Source organism: Geospiza fortis, unplaced genomic scaffold (assembly GCF_000277835.1).
Source record: "Geospiza fortis unplaced genomic scaffold, GeoFor_1.0 scaffold154, whole genome shotgun sequence".
Taxonomy (NCBI): domain Eukaryota; kingdom Metazoa; phylum Chordata; class Aves; order Passeriformes; family Thraupidae; genus Geospiza; species Geospiza fortis.
Window position 1 is genome coordinate 505,142 of NW_005054397.1, and position 15,312 is coordinate 520,453.

The 15,312-nt window shown below is 41.6% G+C and overlaps 1 protein-coding gene across 2 annotated transcripts in view; it reads right to left on the bottom strand.

The window, feature by feature from the left end:
• The window catches only part of APP (amyloid beta precursor protein), a 153,980-nt gene that overhangs the window by 77,255 nt on the left and 61,413 nt on the right, over positions 1-15,312 (bottom strand). For both annotated transcript variants that reach the window (XM_005425819.2, XM_005425817.2), the window contains exons 3-5: positions 14,853-14,965; positions 13,270-13,463; positions 5,058-5,257 (exon numbers count right to left, since the gene is read on the bottom strand). In XM_005425819.2, coding sequence (XP_005425876.1) covers positions 5,058-5,257; positions 13,270-13,463; positions 14,853-14,965 — 507 coding nt within the window. The remainder of the gene's footprint in view (positions 1-5,057; positions 5,258-13,269; positions 13,464-14,852; positions 14,966-15,312) is intronic.

Consider the following 15,312-nt stretch of genomic DNA (forward strand, 5'->3'; position numbering starts at 1 on the left):
ATCACTCAGTGTTCAAGGGCAGGATGAGAAGGACTTGGAGCAACCTGGTCTAGAGGGAGGCATCTCTGCCCATGGCAGGGGGTTGGAACTAGGTGATATTTAAGGTTCCTTCTAAACCAGGCCATTCTATGATTCTATGAAAATGGAGCAAAGCTATGGAGTGTGAAAAAAAACCCAATTAATGTAGCATACACTACTAATATTGTCCCCAAATCCCCAGCTGACAGCTGCGGCAATCAGGGTTAATCTGCTTGCTTTACAATATATAGCAGGAGTCACTGAATGGATTTCAAGTCTTTCAGTTAAAAATCTTCAGCAGAAAACCACTCATGATGGCTCAGTGACACTAAGACCTACCATACCAACATCAGGCTACTTTTCTCTTGCTAGGAAACTGGCATATGGTCTCTCACTTCTAACTCCAGACAGTAAATACAGTCAAAATGTCACATGAAGCAGGACTGCTTAGATTGTTTCCTAACTTCCTAAAGAAATCCAGCTGAATTAGAGAAAGCAACACCAACTGATAAAGGGCAGTATTACACTGCTGGAGGAGGTAGGTGAGGGTTATGCTGCTGATTCCCCCACATCTGTTGGCAGGTGTGCAGAGAAGCTGCCACGTGTTTTCTTCCAGGCTGCTGGGCTGACCCCACTGCTCTCCTCTAATGGGATCTGATTGACTTGATGACAGGCCTTTGACACTGTCTCCCACAGCACACCCCTGAAAAGCTGGCACAGCCCAGGGCTTGGACAGGAGCACTCTGTGCTGGGTTAGGAACTGGCTGCATGGCCGGGCCCAGAGGGTGATGGTGAATGGTGCTGCATCCAGCTGGGGGCTGCTCACCAGTGGTGTCCCTCGGGGGTCTGTGCTGGGGCCAGTTCTGTTCAATATTTTTATTGATGACATGGATGAGGGGATTGTGTCTTTCACTAGTAAATTTGCAGATGACATCAAGCTAGGAGTATGTGTCAATCTGTTGGAAGGTAGGAGGGCTCTGCAGAGAGACGTGGATCAATTGGATGGATGGGCAGAGTCTAACAAGATGAAGTTTGATAAATCCGAGTGCTGAGTCCTGCACTTTGGCCACAATACCCCCCTGCAACGTTATAGGCTTGGGACACTGTGTTTGGACAGTGCCCAGGCAGAAAGGGACCTGGGGGTGCTGGCTGACATGAACATGAGCCAGCAGTGTGCCCAGGTGGCCAAGAAGGCCAATGGCATCCTGGCCTGTGTCAGGAGCTGGAGAGGGGCTGGGAACACAAACCCTGTGAGGAGGGACTGAGGGAGCTGGGGATGTTTAGCCTGGAGAAAAGGAGACTTAGAAGTGACCTTATTGCTCTCTACAACTTCCTGAAAGGTGTTTGTAGTGAGGTGGGGTTGTCTCTTTCTCCAGGCAGCAACTGACAGAATGAGAGGACACAGTCTCAAGCTGCATCAAGGGAAATATAGATTAGATATTAGGAAAAAGCTTTTCACAGAAAGAGTGATAAAGTATTGGAATGGTCTGCCCAGGGAGGTGGTGGATTCACTATCCCTGGATGTGTTTAAAAAAAAACTGGATGTGGCACTGGGTGCCATGGTTTAGTTGAGGTGCTGGGGCATGGCTTGGACTTGATGATCTTGAAAGTCTCTTCCAACCTTGTGATTCTGTGATTCTGATGGGAAGCACTAAGCCAAAACTGCTTATTCTTTGTTGTATGCTAAGACTAATTTTTCTTGTTCCCTCCTGTGTCCTTCTGCTGTCCTGTGCAGAAGAACAGCAGAAACAAAATCCCAAACAACTGCACATGATGGGGGAAGCAGTGCTCCTGCTTGCCTCCATCACATGCTGGAAAAATCACCGGGAACCTGGATGCTCAGGAGCAGCTCTGCAACACCCATAACACCATGGCAATGACTGCAGAAATTAAACCATTCCTTTACCTAAATCCGGGCCATCAGAGTCACTTCCCTTGCTCCACACAGAGACAAAAATCAAGAGCAGGGCTTCATAAATGAGCCATATTTTCTTCAGCACAAATTCAATGCTAACATCTCCCCATGACCAGAGGTGAAAAATGTGTATTTTACACTAATTTCACCATCTGAATCCCTGTAGTCTCAGACCCACAATTGTATGGATTTAACATCTGAAGCCCAGCAAGAGCACACCCAAAAGTTTAAACTGGGTCTGCTGCTATACACCATATGAATTCAGAGTAAAGATCATCTCTCACAAAAGGTAGGAAAGTGAATAGTGGCAAATACTGCCCTATGGAAAGTTTACTAACTTTTTTCAATAAACACATAGAAATGTGGTTATTGCAGAATGAAAATACTATCCTCCTGCCAACGGACCTTTTTCATTCTCTAGGAAAGATTAATTTCCTTTTCACTGAAAATAAGTTTGTAAGTGGTTCTATTATTACTATTTTGGTCACAATTCATTAAAATATGCACAGAAATAAAACTGCCTGAAAAATTTATTCTACAATAGCTCAAGTATCTTTAAAGTATAACACTGCATTTATGCTTTTCAATTATTTATGGCTGATGGCAGCCATTCCACTCATTTGGCAGAGAAAGGGCTCAGTACCAGCCCACAATTAGATCCTAATTTATGGCTTTACAACAGTTGTCCATTTGAAAAGCAGCTCCTCTTAAACTGGATAAATCCACTCTCTGCATTCTTTAATGATGAAGACATAATATTAGTTACAGCTTCATAAAACTGGGTGTAAAGGGCTGTGAAGAACATCCTAGGATGTTTTATAACTAGAGCTTGGGCAAGGCAGCCTGGAACAGAGCTCAGTCCACATCAATGAAGCTCTGACACTTCAATCCTTTTAGAGAGGCTTTCAGGGTGTCTCCATTGTAAAGACCACTTCTTAATACAGATTTCTCAACAAGGTCCCTCTGCCTCTTTCATTTACAATGACACTGTCTTTTACAATGACACTTGCATCAGCAAGATGCTCACCACACAAGTTCCTATGCTGGATCTGCTGCCCGCACCAGGAGGACAGAAACCCTGTAGGAAGCTTTCTCTTGTGTGCAGGAAGGGAAGCAAAAGCAAGAATCAAGGCTATGTCATTTGGACACTTCTACTTGAATAAATAAGCAAGTACTTTGCATAGTGCATCTCTGTCAGACAGCACTTACTCTCCATGACAGTCCCTACACCATGCATGTCCCAGCAAGGCTGAAGGTCAGGAAGGCCAAAGGCTTCTGGCAGAACTGTGCTGAAGACTTGTATTGCATATTTTCCTCACAGTCACACAAGGTGGGAAATATTAGACTTGGGAAAAACAACATGCGATCATTTCATGATCAGCAGAATATATTTCTAAAGGGCTTCTGAAAGGTCATTTCAATAGCTCACCTCATCTTTTATATGTTATGTTTTATATTCAGGTGATTGTACGCTACTTTCCTGAAAGCTATAAATCTTAACCTCTTTGAAACATCACGCTCAGTAAAGAAATATTTCTACCAAATCTGTCCTCATTTCCACTCATCTAAAATCTCATTAAAGTCAAGTGTACTTTTTTTTCTTTTTCTTTTTTTTTCCTTTCAATAGTCATTTACCAGTGAGAGCAGGGCATTTTATCCCCAGGGGGTAAAAGCTCACATATGGAAATATGTTTAATTGGTTTAAAGATATAAACTCCTCCTACCCCCTCCTCACTGAAAGGGCTCTCCAACAACTGAGCAAAACACTCAACAGTTATATAAGACAGAAACACACAAGATTAAGTTGCCAGCCTTAGAAAGAAACATTTGCTGGTGATTTTAGCGAAGCTTTAGTGCTCCATGTAGACTGAACAGAGAAATATAAGCAAGTAACTCTGCTTTTCCCAAAGCATCCCCTGGGCATGCTTCTGTATCCTGGTGTGATAAATTGCAGCCAGCGCCTTCTCCTCTGACAAACACTGGAACCAAGGCTCAAGAGGAAGGGCCACTGCCACATGCCAAATGTGGGACTCCAATCCACTGGAGTCTCAAGAATACCCAGAGGCAGGAGATAGGGAAGCATGGTGAGACAGGCCAGATATTGTCTCCCTCACTTCACAATAGCCCCAATTTCTATCATTTTCCCTCTGCCTCCTGCATGTCACAACTCCTTTCTTTTCAAATGTAGTCTTTAATCCCATTTTTTAATACCATCTCCAGCATTTATCAGCAAAGATGTAAGCATTGTAGAAGAACTGGGATCTATTTTACTTAGATTTACACCACACTGAACTGTATTATTAAAATGGAAAAATAAGGATAATTAATTCCAATATGCATTGTAGGAGAAATGAGGCATTTAAAAAAACTATGCTGTTATGCTGACCATGAACTAGTGTAAAATTCAAATTTTAAAATGCAGTCCTGTTAAGAACTAAAACATATAACGAAAATTAAATTTTAGAAAAGAAGAGCTCTTTCTCACTCCATGTATTCTATTTTTTCCTATTTCTTTCTTCCCCACACATAAAACTCATTAGTTTAGGTTCATTTTTTCTGCATAGTTACTTTAAATTTGTCTAACTTTACTGAATTACTAATTCATGGAGAAACACAACAAACAACAACAGAATCACACAAAATGACCCATCACTGCTGTTAATATGAGGGACAAAACCAGCTCATGATACCTCCTGCTTGGAACTGATACTTCATATCCTTCTGAAACTCATGTGCATGATAAATCATACACACTTTCCTGTCCTATTTGCTACACAGGACAGTTGAATCGTATTTAATGCTACTTTAAAATAAAATCAACCCTTCTGTTTCTGAACAAGAAATGTTGCGAACAACACACACAACAAACACAATTCAACGACAGACAGTCCCTGTAGCATCTGCACACCAGGAGGACTGGAGGTCAGAAAATCCAAAGGGTTGTGGCAGAACTAACCCCACAGAATATTTGTAATGGGAAAGGGAAAGGTGAGGGGATTAAACACGTAAATTACAGGAGCCAAAAAGCACAACAACACTGCAGCTTTGGTTATTTTGCTGTTTGGAACATTTTTTTGTTGTAAAGTGCAAATATGCAAAGCAGCCCCAAGCCGGACAAACTTACCTCTGACAACCTCTTCCACAGACTCTGTAGTTGTGGTGGTAGTGGTTGCAATACTGGTAGTTCTTTCAGTTGCCTCCTCATACTCTTCTCCTGTCTCTTCAATTTCATCACCATCATCATCATCGTCATCAGCATCTTCATCTTCCACAACAGTTAGCTCCTCATCTTCCTCTGCTTGTTCTTCTACCGCCTTATCATCGCTAAATGAAAAAAATTATCATGATGTGTCAGCAACAAAATTACTTCAAGGTCATATGAGAGAACATTTTATTTGAAATCTCTGTAATGAAAACAGTTACCTGTTTCTTAATCTCCCTCCCTTCCCTTTAAATAGAAAAGAAAGAACCTGGGACTCTGGAATGTCCCAAAAAGTATAAAAATGCTTAAGAAATGTCTAAAGAAAAAAAAAGGTCAACATTAGCATCCCATATTTTGACAGCTGAATAATACTGTAAACATGCTCACTCCATGATACCATCAACCAAATTTTATTTTGAAAGAAGATCAACTTTGCACAAAATGCACTCAGTTGATGTGAAAGAAGCAAAGAAGTTCCTCAGGAACTCTTCTGCCTCTCTCAAGAGACAGCTTATCTAGAGGTTCCCTGCCTGCCTTTCATAGAGGGCTACCAAGTGTTGAACTGACCTCAAATTACTGACTACACAGTTTCTCCTTCTGCTGTTACAAGTGCTATGTGAATGGAAAGGACACTTCCACAGGACAACAGGAGGAAATACTGAAGTTGACTAGCCAATGCATTTGGTGGATTAATACATCAAGAATCTTCTGGGATAATTCTTAGTTCGGTTCTGAGTGATAGAGACAACAGGTCAAAAAATATATGTTCAGCTACTGCTACTGTTGCCTTCAAAATATTTCTTAAGCTTAATGCTCTGTTGTGGCAAGGTTTCAGGTGAAACATAGTCACATAGTGACTTTCTGTCAACTTCAAGCACAAGTGGGTGTGAATCTTTCTCATGGCATCACATATGGCTGAACAGCCTTCTAGGTGAAGTTAGCAACTTCTCCAACTCATTTCAGAGATCAAGCCTTTAATATTTCATTTTATATTATGTTGCCTACTACAACTTTGAAAGCAACCTTGGCAAAACAGAAGGCAATATGATTCCTTTTTAACAGGGCATTAAGAAGTTAAAACGTGTCGATAAAATTTTCATATGCCACAAACCTGACTCTGCTAGGAGTTAAGCCTCTATACAAACAAGAATGATTTCCCTGTTCCCGTCTCCCCAGGGAAAGCCTCCAGAAACACAAGAGAGACTTCAAATAATACTGCAGCTTTCCCCTGGGGGAAACTTAGGTATATTTTATGAATAGATGTGGTTAAAGTCACATTGCAGAAGAGTCTGCATGAAAGATGACTTGTTTCCATTTACACAGGAGAAAAAGTTAAAAAGGGGCACAAACCCACTTGGTTCCTCTTTAAATTTTTCTTGATTTCTAAAAGCTGGCTTGGAAATTTCACCATCTCCACTGTATCATTCACCTGCAATGACATCATTGTGTGGAGGAACACGGCAATGGAAGTATTTGAGAAAGGAGAGAGGATCATCCAGATTCTGCTGGAAGCTGGCTTCGCCATCAAGAAGAGCGAAGTCAGGGGACCTGCCTGAAAGATCCAGTTCCTGGGAGTAAAGTGGCAAGATGGATGGCATCAGATTCCCAATGACATTATAAATAAGATCACAGCAATGTCTCCGCCAACCAGCATGAAGGAAACACAAACTTTCCTAGGTGCCATAGGTTTTTCGGGAATGCACATTCCTGAGTATGGACAAATTGTGAGCCCTCTCAACCTGGTTACCCACAAGAGGAATGATTTCCACTGGGGCCCTGAGCAGCAACAAGCCTTCGCCAAGATCACGCAAGAGATTGTTCATGTGGTAGCCCTTGGCCCAGTCAGGACAGGACCAGAGGTGAGGAATGTGCTCTACTCTGCAGCCAGGAACCCTGGAGCCTTTGGCAGAAGGTGCCTGGGGAGACTCAAGGCTGACCACCAGGATTCTGGAGCCAAAGTTACAGAAGGTCTGAAGCCAGCTCCACTCTCATAGAGAAGGAAATCTTGGCCACCTATGAAGGAGTCCAGGCTGCCTCAGAGACGACTGGCACAGAAGCACAGCTCCTCCTGGCACCCCGACTACCAGTGCTGGGGTGGATGTTTAAAGAAGAGGTTCCCACCACCCACCATGCCTCCAATGCCACATGGAGCAAGTGGATTGCTCTCATCACACAGTGCGCAGATATTAAAAACCCAAATCGCCCTGGGGTTTTGGAAATAATTACAAACTGGCTGGAAGGTGAAAACTTTGGTCTCACTGATAAAGAAGAGCAGAAACAAGCTCTACCGTACAACCAACTACCAGCAGAGGAAACATGCTACGCTCTTTTCACTGATGGTTCCTGCTGCATCACAGGGATGAACTGGAAGTGGAAAGCAGCCGTATGGAACCCCACATGACAGGTCGCAGAGGCCACCGAAGGAGAAGGTGGATCAAGTCAACTTGCTGAACTTAAAGCTGTTCAGTTGGCCCTAGACATTGCTGAAAGAAAGTGGCCAAAGCTCTACCTTTATACCGATTCATGGATGGTAGCCAATGCTATGAGGAGTTGGCTGGAAAGTTGGAAAAAAGCCACTACTAGCAGCACAGAAGAAAATCAGTCTGGGCTGCTGATGAGTAAAAAGACATTGCCACTTGGATAGAGACTTGCCACCTGACAAAGTCTGTCATGTAGATGCCCATGTCCCCAGGATATGGGCTAATAAAGAATATTGAAACGACAAGCAGACAGACCAGGCTGTGAAAATACAGGTGGCAAAGATAGATTTAGATTCGCAACTCAAAGAAGAATTATTCCTAGCTCAATAGGCCCATGATGCCTCAAGTCATCAGGGCAGAAATGTAATGAAATAAGTAGGCATGAGACTGAAGAGAAGATCTAACCATAGACAATATTTCTTAGGTTATCCATGACTGTAAGACATGTGCTGTGATCAAGCAGGCCAAGCGGGTAAAGCCCCCATGGTATGGTGGGCAGTGGTCCAAATATAAGTATAGGAAGGCCTTACAGATTGACTGTATCACACTGCCTCAAACTTGCCAAAGGAAGCGCTATGTGCTCACAACAGTAGAAACCATCACTGGAAGGTTGGAAACCTACCCTGTGCCTCATGCCACTGTCTGGAGCACCATCCTGGGCCTTAAAAAGCAAGTGCTTTGGAAGCATGGTACCCCCAAGAGAATTGAGTCTGACAACAGGACTTATATCTAGAATAGCCTTACAAACACCTAGAGAACATAGCATTAAGCGGGTGTATCCTATTCCATATTGTGCACCAGTGGCTGGGAAAGTTGAACAATGAAATGAACTCATTAAAACCACCTCGAAGGCACTGAGTAAGAGGAGTTTCAAGGATTGGGAGATTAATTTAGCAAAGGCCACATGTTTAGTGAACACCCAAAGTTCCAACAACAAAGCAGGCCCTGCCCAATCTGAGCCCTTGCAAACAACAGATGGAGATAAAGTTCCAGTGGTACATGAGAAGTACACTGAAAACAACTGTTTGGGTTAATTCTCCCTCCAGCAAGGACAATCCCATGTGTGGAGTTGTCTTTGCTCATGGACAAGGTTGCACCTGGTGGATGATGCAAAAGAATGGGGAGACCCAATGCATACCTTAAGAGGACCTTATTTTAGCATGAACTACCCATGATACTGTGCCTGTATCCATATCTGCTTATAGATACAAATAAGGTACTGCATGTATGTATATAATTTAAAAGTTTAAATTTAATGTACCATGTTGGTACAGGAAAAAATTTGGGGTGGATAATGTTGGGGGTTAGGTTTCTTTCCTTTTGTTGCTTTTTTAAGTATAGCTTTTTTTCCCATAAATTGCTAAGAAACGCTAACAACAGAGTACTTTAAAAAAAAAAAAAAGAAGTGGCCAAACTCAGGAGAAGGCATCCGATTGCACTTCTCTTATCTGAGAGTTTCTCTCTGAGAGACAGAAGATGGGGCTAGGACAACTGCTAGTTCTCTCTCTTGGCTTCAGAGGAGGATGGTTGAAAAAGCAATTCGCTGCTGCGGCCAGAGCCCAGCCTGGAGCTGCTTCTTCTGCCATGGGGTGAGCTTCTGCTCCTGAGAGCAACCCCTGAACTGAGACCTCCTTATCACCTACCTCACTAAAAGAGGGATCTATCACCATCTGCTCAGGTGCCTGAGATCCTGAGCTTGCCTCTCCCTGCCCTGCTGGGAGCCCGGCTGCCACTGCCTGACCCCTGCTGCTTCTTCAGCACTGCTCTGACTTTTATGCCGGTCTGTAGCCCCCCACCCCCTGCCTGACATCCTGCCAGCCCAGCTTGCTGCTTCCGAGTGTCCTGCTGAGGCACCGGGATCAACTGCCCCAGGAGGTTTGTGAAGCAAAAGCTTCTCTTCCACACCAGCCGCGGGGGAATCATCGCACCCGCCGTGCCCACCGGGGGCCATCACCACCCCGCCAGCTCTGACCATCACTGCACCAAAGAGGAAAGTGACTGCAGCTGAGAAGGCTGCTACTGGGTTTCTGGTTCTGTTTGTTGCTAATGCCATAGTTGTTATTTGTGTTTATTTGCTTTATTATACATACTAATAAAAAACTGTTATTCCTATTCTCATATCTTTGCCTGAGAGCCTCCTTAATTTCAAAAATTATAATAATTAGGAGAAGAAGGGGTTTACATTTTCCATTTCAAGGGAGGCTCCTGCCTTTCTTAGCAGGTACCTGCCTTTCTAACCAAGACAACAGAGAAAACCTGGAAGTTTCCAGTTTGGCCATCACTCCTAAAGATGTTCAGCTTTGGACACCAAGGACACCAAAGCTTCCAGCTAGTTCCCACACACAGGCAGGAGGGCCACCAGGCTGTGCTGAGTTGCAAGAGCAGCCAGAGCTTGCAGGTCACTTGACTGAGCTGTAGCTATTCTGGGAGAGGTCTGCAGTTATACTGAAAGTCAGCACCTACATCTGACTGTCCCTCAGGCAGACTTCAAGGTAAATTTTAATTAAAGATGATGACAGCAACAAGGAGCTCCACTGCTTAAAACTGCTTGTGACCGCTTTGTCAGAGTTAAAAACTACTTCACAATGAGCATGACAAGACAATTTCAAAAGCACATGTGGATCCTGCCTCTTGGCCTCATGAATAAAACGGGTACATATATCACCAAAATGCACCCTCCCACCTTCCTCCAAGTACTGCCAACAAGTCCCAACAAGCAAGTCACATCCTTTGACATCCAGACCCAGGTGGTGGTCAGATATTGGGTGGGAAGAACACCCAACTATGAGGCACTGCAGCCCAAGGTACTTTCACATCCCCTCTAATAGTGTGGCTACAACACGCAGCTGAGCTTTTCTTCCCCCTGTGGAGAAGAAAACACCCTTGACAAAGCAATTAAAAAAAAAATACAGTGCCTCAGGGACAACTGTTGGAGGTGAAAACACAACAGTCTGAAAATGGGCTTTTATTAACTGAATGGCTGCAATGTGATTTCCCCTACACACTGAGAACCACAAATGCAAATATTTTGAAATTTAAATCTGATAGCTTGAGATATAAAGTTATCTTGAAATAGTTCACCCACATTTGCTGGATTCTGCTCTGTCATAGTTTTGAGAAACAAGAATATAATCATCTGCTTTTCAGCTTGTCACCTCCGCCTCAAACATGTCACCTTGACTTTGACTTGGGTACCCATGTAAGGTGGCAAATGTAGACTTGAGTAAGCACTTTAAACAGATGTGCTTTAATAGCAGAGAATATTGGCAATTTAGCTTTAGCAAAGTGTTCTCCTACCTCACATTTCCTTTCTCCTTCACAATCAGTTTAGGACTAAGGCATATATATATTGATAGCCACACAAACATATGCTCAGATATGAATAAATATACACATAAAAAATATTTCAATTACCACATACTGCCATGTAAGTTTTTTTAAAAACCTACACAGATATATATAACTAAAATTCAAGAGTATTTCTAGCTGCAATACGCAGAGCTTAAATGTACTTGGCTTAAGAGGCAGCCAGAAATGGGTGAGTCATTCTAAAAGGACTACCAATTACTTGGCTCTTCATCTGCAGATGAAGGACAAGTGCCCCATAGAAGGGCACTTTCATTTTCCTTTTGCAAGCACTTCTGAGGGAGGGGAGGGTAAAAAAATCAGTATTTGCTTGGAATTTCAGAAATGGATTGAAATGCAATTACAGCTCCCATTCCTAGAGAAGACAAAGTTCATGAAATTATTCTTGAACTCATCTCTTCAGATATTAAGGAAGAATTAAGGATTATGAGGAAGAAAACTGACTACAATAGTAAATTAAATGTTCAGTGAAAAACACAAAAAAGACAGAAATACAGTGGATATTTGTCTTATGAACAAGTACTTTATATGCTTGTAAGCTCTTTTATTCAAAATATTTTGGCATCTTTGATCTTGTATATATAAGACATGTAATTTATATATAGGTGTATAAATATAATAAGTATGTTACCTATATATTTAATAGATATTTAAGATAGATTGATAGATCTATCTTGTGTGAACATATTTTTATATAATGAAAAAACCAAACATTTCCATTAGAACAAGGTCTGCACTCATTTCTTAGAATGAGAGAACATTTAAACACCCAATCAAAATCTAAACTAAAAATACAGAAATGACACAGCAAAAGCCCAAAAGCAGCTTTACAAATCCTACTGAAAGGGTTATAAATTGTGACACTGACAGTTGTTAGACATACAAATCAGAAGAAAGTCCAAAGATATCAATACGGAATATGTAAAGTTCTTTGATGTAGGCTGTTGCATCAAACAGTCTGACCATTCACTCCTGTTTATGACAGAAAACTGGAAATTACCATTGGGAAGTATTTATTTTAAATTTCTTCCATTATTCACAAAGGACTCTACCTTGCAACACTTACCAATGCTTTGTCAGGAAAGATTTACTTGCCCATCATTATATATGTTCTCATTATTCTAGGTCTTAATGCCACCTGATTGCATCAAATTACAGCAATTCAGTCTCTGTCCTTCATCTCTGCACTATTCTTTGAATTGCTTCCATCTAGATTATTAGCAAGTCCAAACATAACACAATTCAGACCTATTAACTTTCTGCATTATTCACATAATTTGGTCCCCATTTATTTTCTGGGTATTTCTTGAAACCACTTGCAATCAGCCCCAAGTTTTAGATTTTGTGCATTATTTATACAAAAAAAGAAGCAGAAACACTGCATTAGCACGGTATAAAGTGATGAAAGCCTGGGGAGCACAAACAGAATTTGAACACTGATCTTAGTTTATGAAGAAAGCCATCTTTGCAAGTTGCTGGCATCCAGTTGCAAGGACATTACTTATGTTACTCTGCTCTTCCAATTGCTGTCTGACATGCTCAGGAGAGCAATATGAAAAGGCTTTAACAGCACCAGACCACTCAGTGGTAACAACAGTGGTTACAACACAGTTATAACCCATATCTGGCTCAAGATTAACCTATGTGCACAGGGCACGGGAAGGGCAAGGACAGGGATGGGATCCTCTCACCCATCACTGCCTTGCAAAGGAAACCTCCATGTTCCTTCTCAACAGCAGCAAATTAACAAATCTGTCAAAGGCTAGATAATAAAGTACATTTTCTTTTAGATCATGTTTAGAAACTGTCAGCAGAAAAATGTTCTTACATCAATAACAATATAATATAATTAATATAATATAATAATAACATAATACTAACTAGCACACGGCTAATGCCTATTACGAATGAAGGCATTTCAAGAACTCCACTGATTATGTTAGCTGATACTTGCTGCAGTACCCCAGACTGCACATGAAGCATCTTATGAATACTCCCTTTGTCATTTATTTGTCAAAAAATATGAATGTAGGCATTTTTGTTATAAATATGGCAATAATTCTCACTGAAGAAATGATAAAGGCACTAAAAAGTGTGCCTTAAAAGTGTATTTTTTAACAATAAACTTTACTGTAGAAAACTAAAAATAAAAGGAGTAGAACATCAATGCTTTCAACCACTGTAAATGCAAGTTCATGTATAAGGTACAAAGACTCCTCTATGCCAAGGTCTTTTAGACAGATTTTTGGCATCTTAATAACAAGTTGAAGAGTACAAAGTCACTGTACCTTCCATCTGCATAGTCTGCATCTGCACCTCCCCACCAGACATCTGAATCATCATCTTCAGCATCAGCTGAATCAAGATTGTCACTTTCCTCTGCTAAGGGGCAGCAGACAAACTCCACACCACGAAACTTGTCAATTCCACAGGGCAGCAGCATGCCATAGTCGTGCAGATTCATGCTCTTCTCACTACAGGACTGCAGAAAAGAGGGGGAAAGAAAAGCAGCAACAATAATGGCACGGAGGAAGACTAAAAAATCTCACAGACCTTGAGAAAATATGAAGGGACTACATACTGCCTTGGGAAGTTAAAGCTGGCAAACTGCATCATCTCTGAAATTAGAAAGATCACACTTGCATTCACTACTTTACTGTAAGCAGCTCCCTACCTGTGTCCACTGCAAGCAACAAGCTCTCCTATCAGTCTTTCCCAGAAGAAAATCTTCCTGTCTAAAATCCTCACAGGCTCTGCCTCATAAACAGAAAACGTGATGACAGAATAATTATTTGATGGGTTAATCCCAACCCTGATGCATTATGCTATTGAAAACTTCGCCTCAAGGTAAATCAACATTTGAAATACCTCTTCCACTGGAAACACGCTGTGTCTGGTCTGACATCATTGCCAGTACAGTACCTCCTAGCTTTGTTTGGAAAACAGTCAGCTGGGCATAATTATACCTTAAAGATACAGTGATGTGTGACAGATGAAAGAAGGAAAATGGTTCAGTGCTGCACAGTGATGATGTCCTTCCAGGCCATTGCCATTTCAAGTTTGCAAGTAGTCAAAATGAACCACAATTCCTTTGTGTGAAGGTTGGTGCCTTACATGTTTTATTTAAGTATAATTCAAACAAGAACCGAAAATTTGAGAAGCTGCTGATCCCATTTCAAATTTCATCTCCAGAAGGTGGAATAACGTACAAGCTAAGAGGTTCCAAAAAAGCCAGCAATCAGAAATGCTGTAAATTCATCTCAGTTTTTATTCCTAAATCTCTCTGTGTAAGGAAAAAAACTCCAAAACACATTAGCAATTGTAACACTAAGTTCATTTCTATTTTCAGTAAAGCACGGTTAAATTGTAAAAACTCTGTACCTGCAAAATGCCTTTGGCTAGTCCTTGTTTGATCAGCTCTCCTACCCTTTTCTGCTGAATTTCACATAGTGCACTCCCTGAGGCCTGTTTGATCTCTGTGGGCATCTGGCACACCAACATCCATGATAAATACTGGATAATACCCACCCAGGATAATGATTCAAGGTAAATCCTAGGCATTTAGTTCCAGTGCTAACACAGGAAAATGGAGGAAGCAGAAAACACAGTGAGTTTGTGAGTGATTGTGAAGAAAAAAGTAGTGCTATGAAAGAGGGTCAATGTTCAAAGGTCAATGGTAAGTATTCAGTCATGGTCTCTGCTGTGCTCTCCCATTTCCTACCTTACAAAAAATCCCAAAATGCTTCTCACTCAAACATTTGAAAGTATTGCTTTTTGTTTTCCATGTTGCTGCTATATTTTAAATCATCCTCAGAAGAGTGACACAGCTTTAAAGAAGCAAGGCAGGAAATTTTAAGACAGATGAATGTACCTCTTTAGCAACAGTATGCCAATGCAGGTGAGTTTCACACACATCCATTCTTTCCTGGTGAAGGAACTTGCACTTGTCTGGCACCAGAAGAGCATCACTCACAAACTCGCCCACTGGAAGGGAAAATAAAAGAAATTAACACCCAAGAAATGTTACTTTTACTTCTAACATCTCACCCTGTTAAACCTCTAGCTACTCCTAGCAGTTTTTGTGAATGAGTGGCAGGTTTGCAGAGAACGGAACAACTTCTAGATGGTGCTTCAAATTATGACCATCTTTCAACTTGCCATTGGAAAGGAGCTCCAGCCTTTGATCTCATATATATTTGTTTATGAAAACCTCAGCAAAATAAAACTTGCAGGACCCATTGCAGATATGTGTGGTGCAACATGAAGGCAGGAGTTGGCAGCTCTAATTCCAGGAAGGGGACTACAGGGGCAGAGAGGGACAACTATGTTTT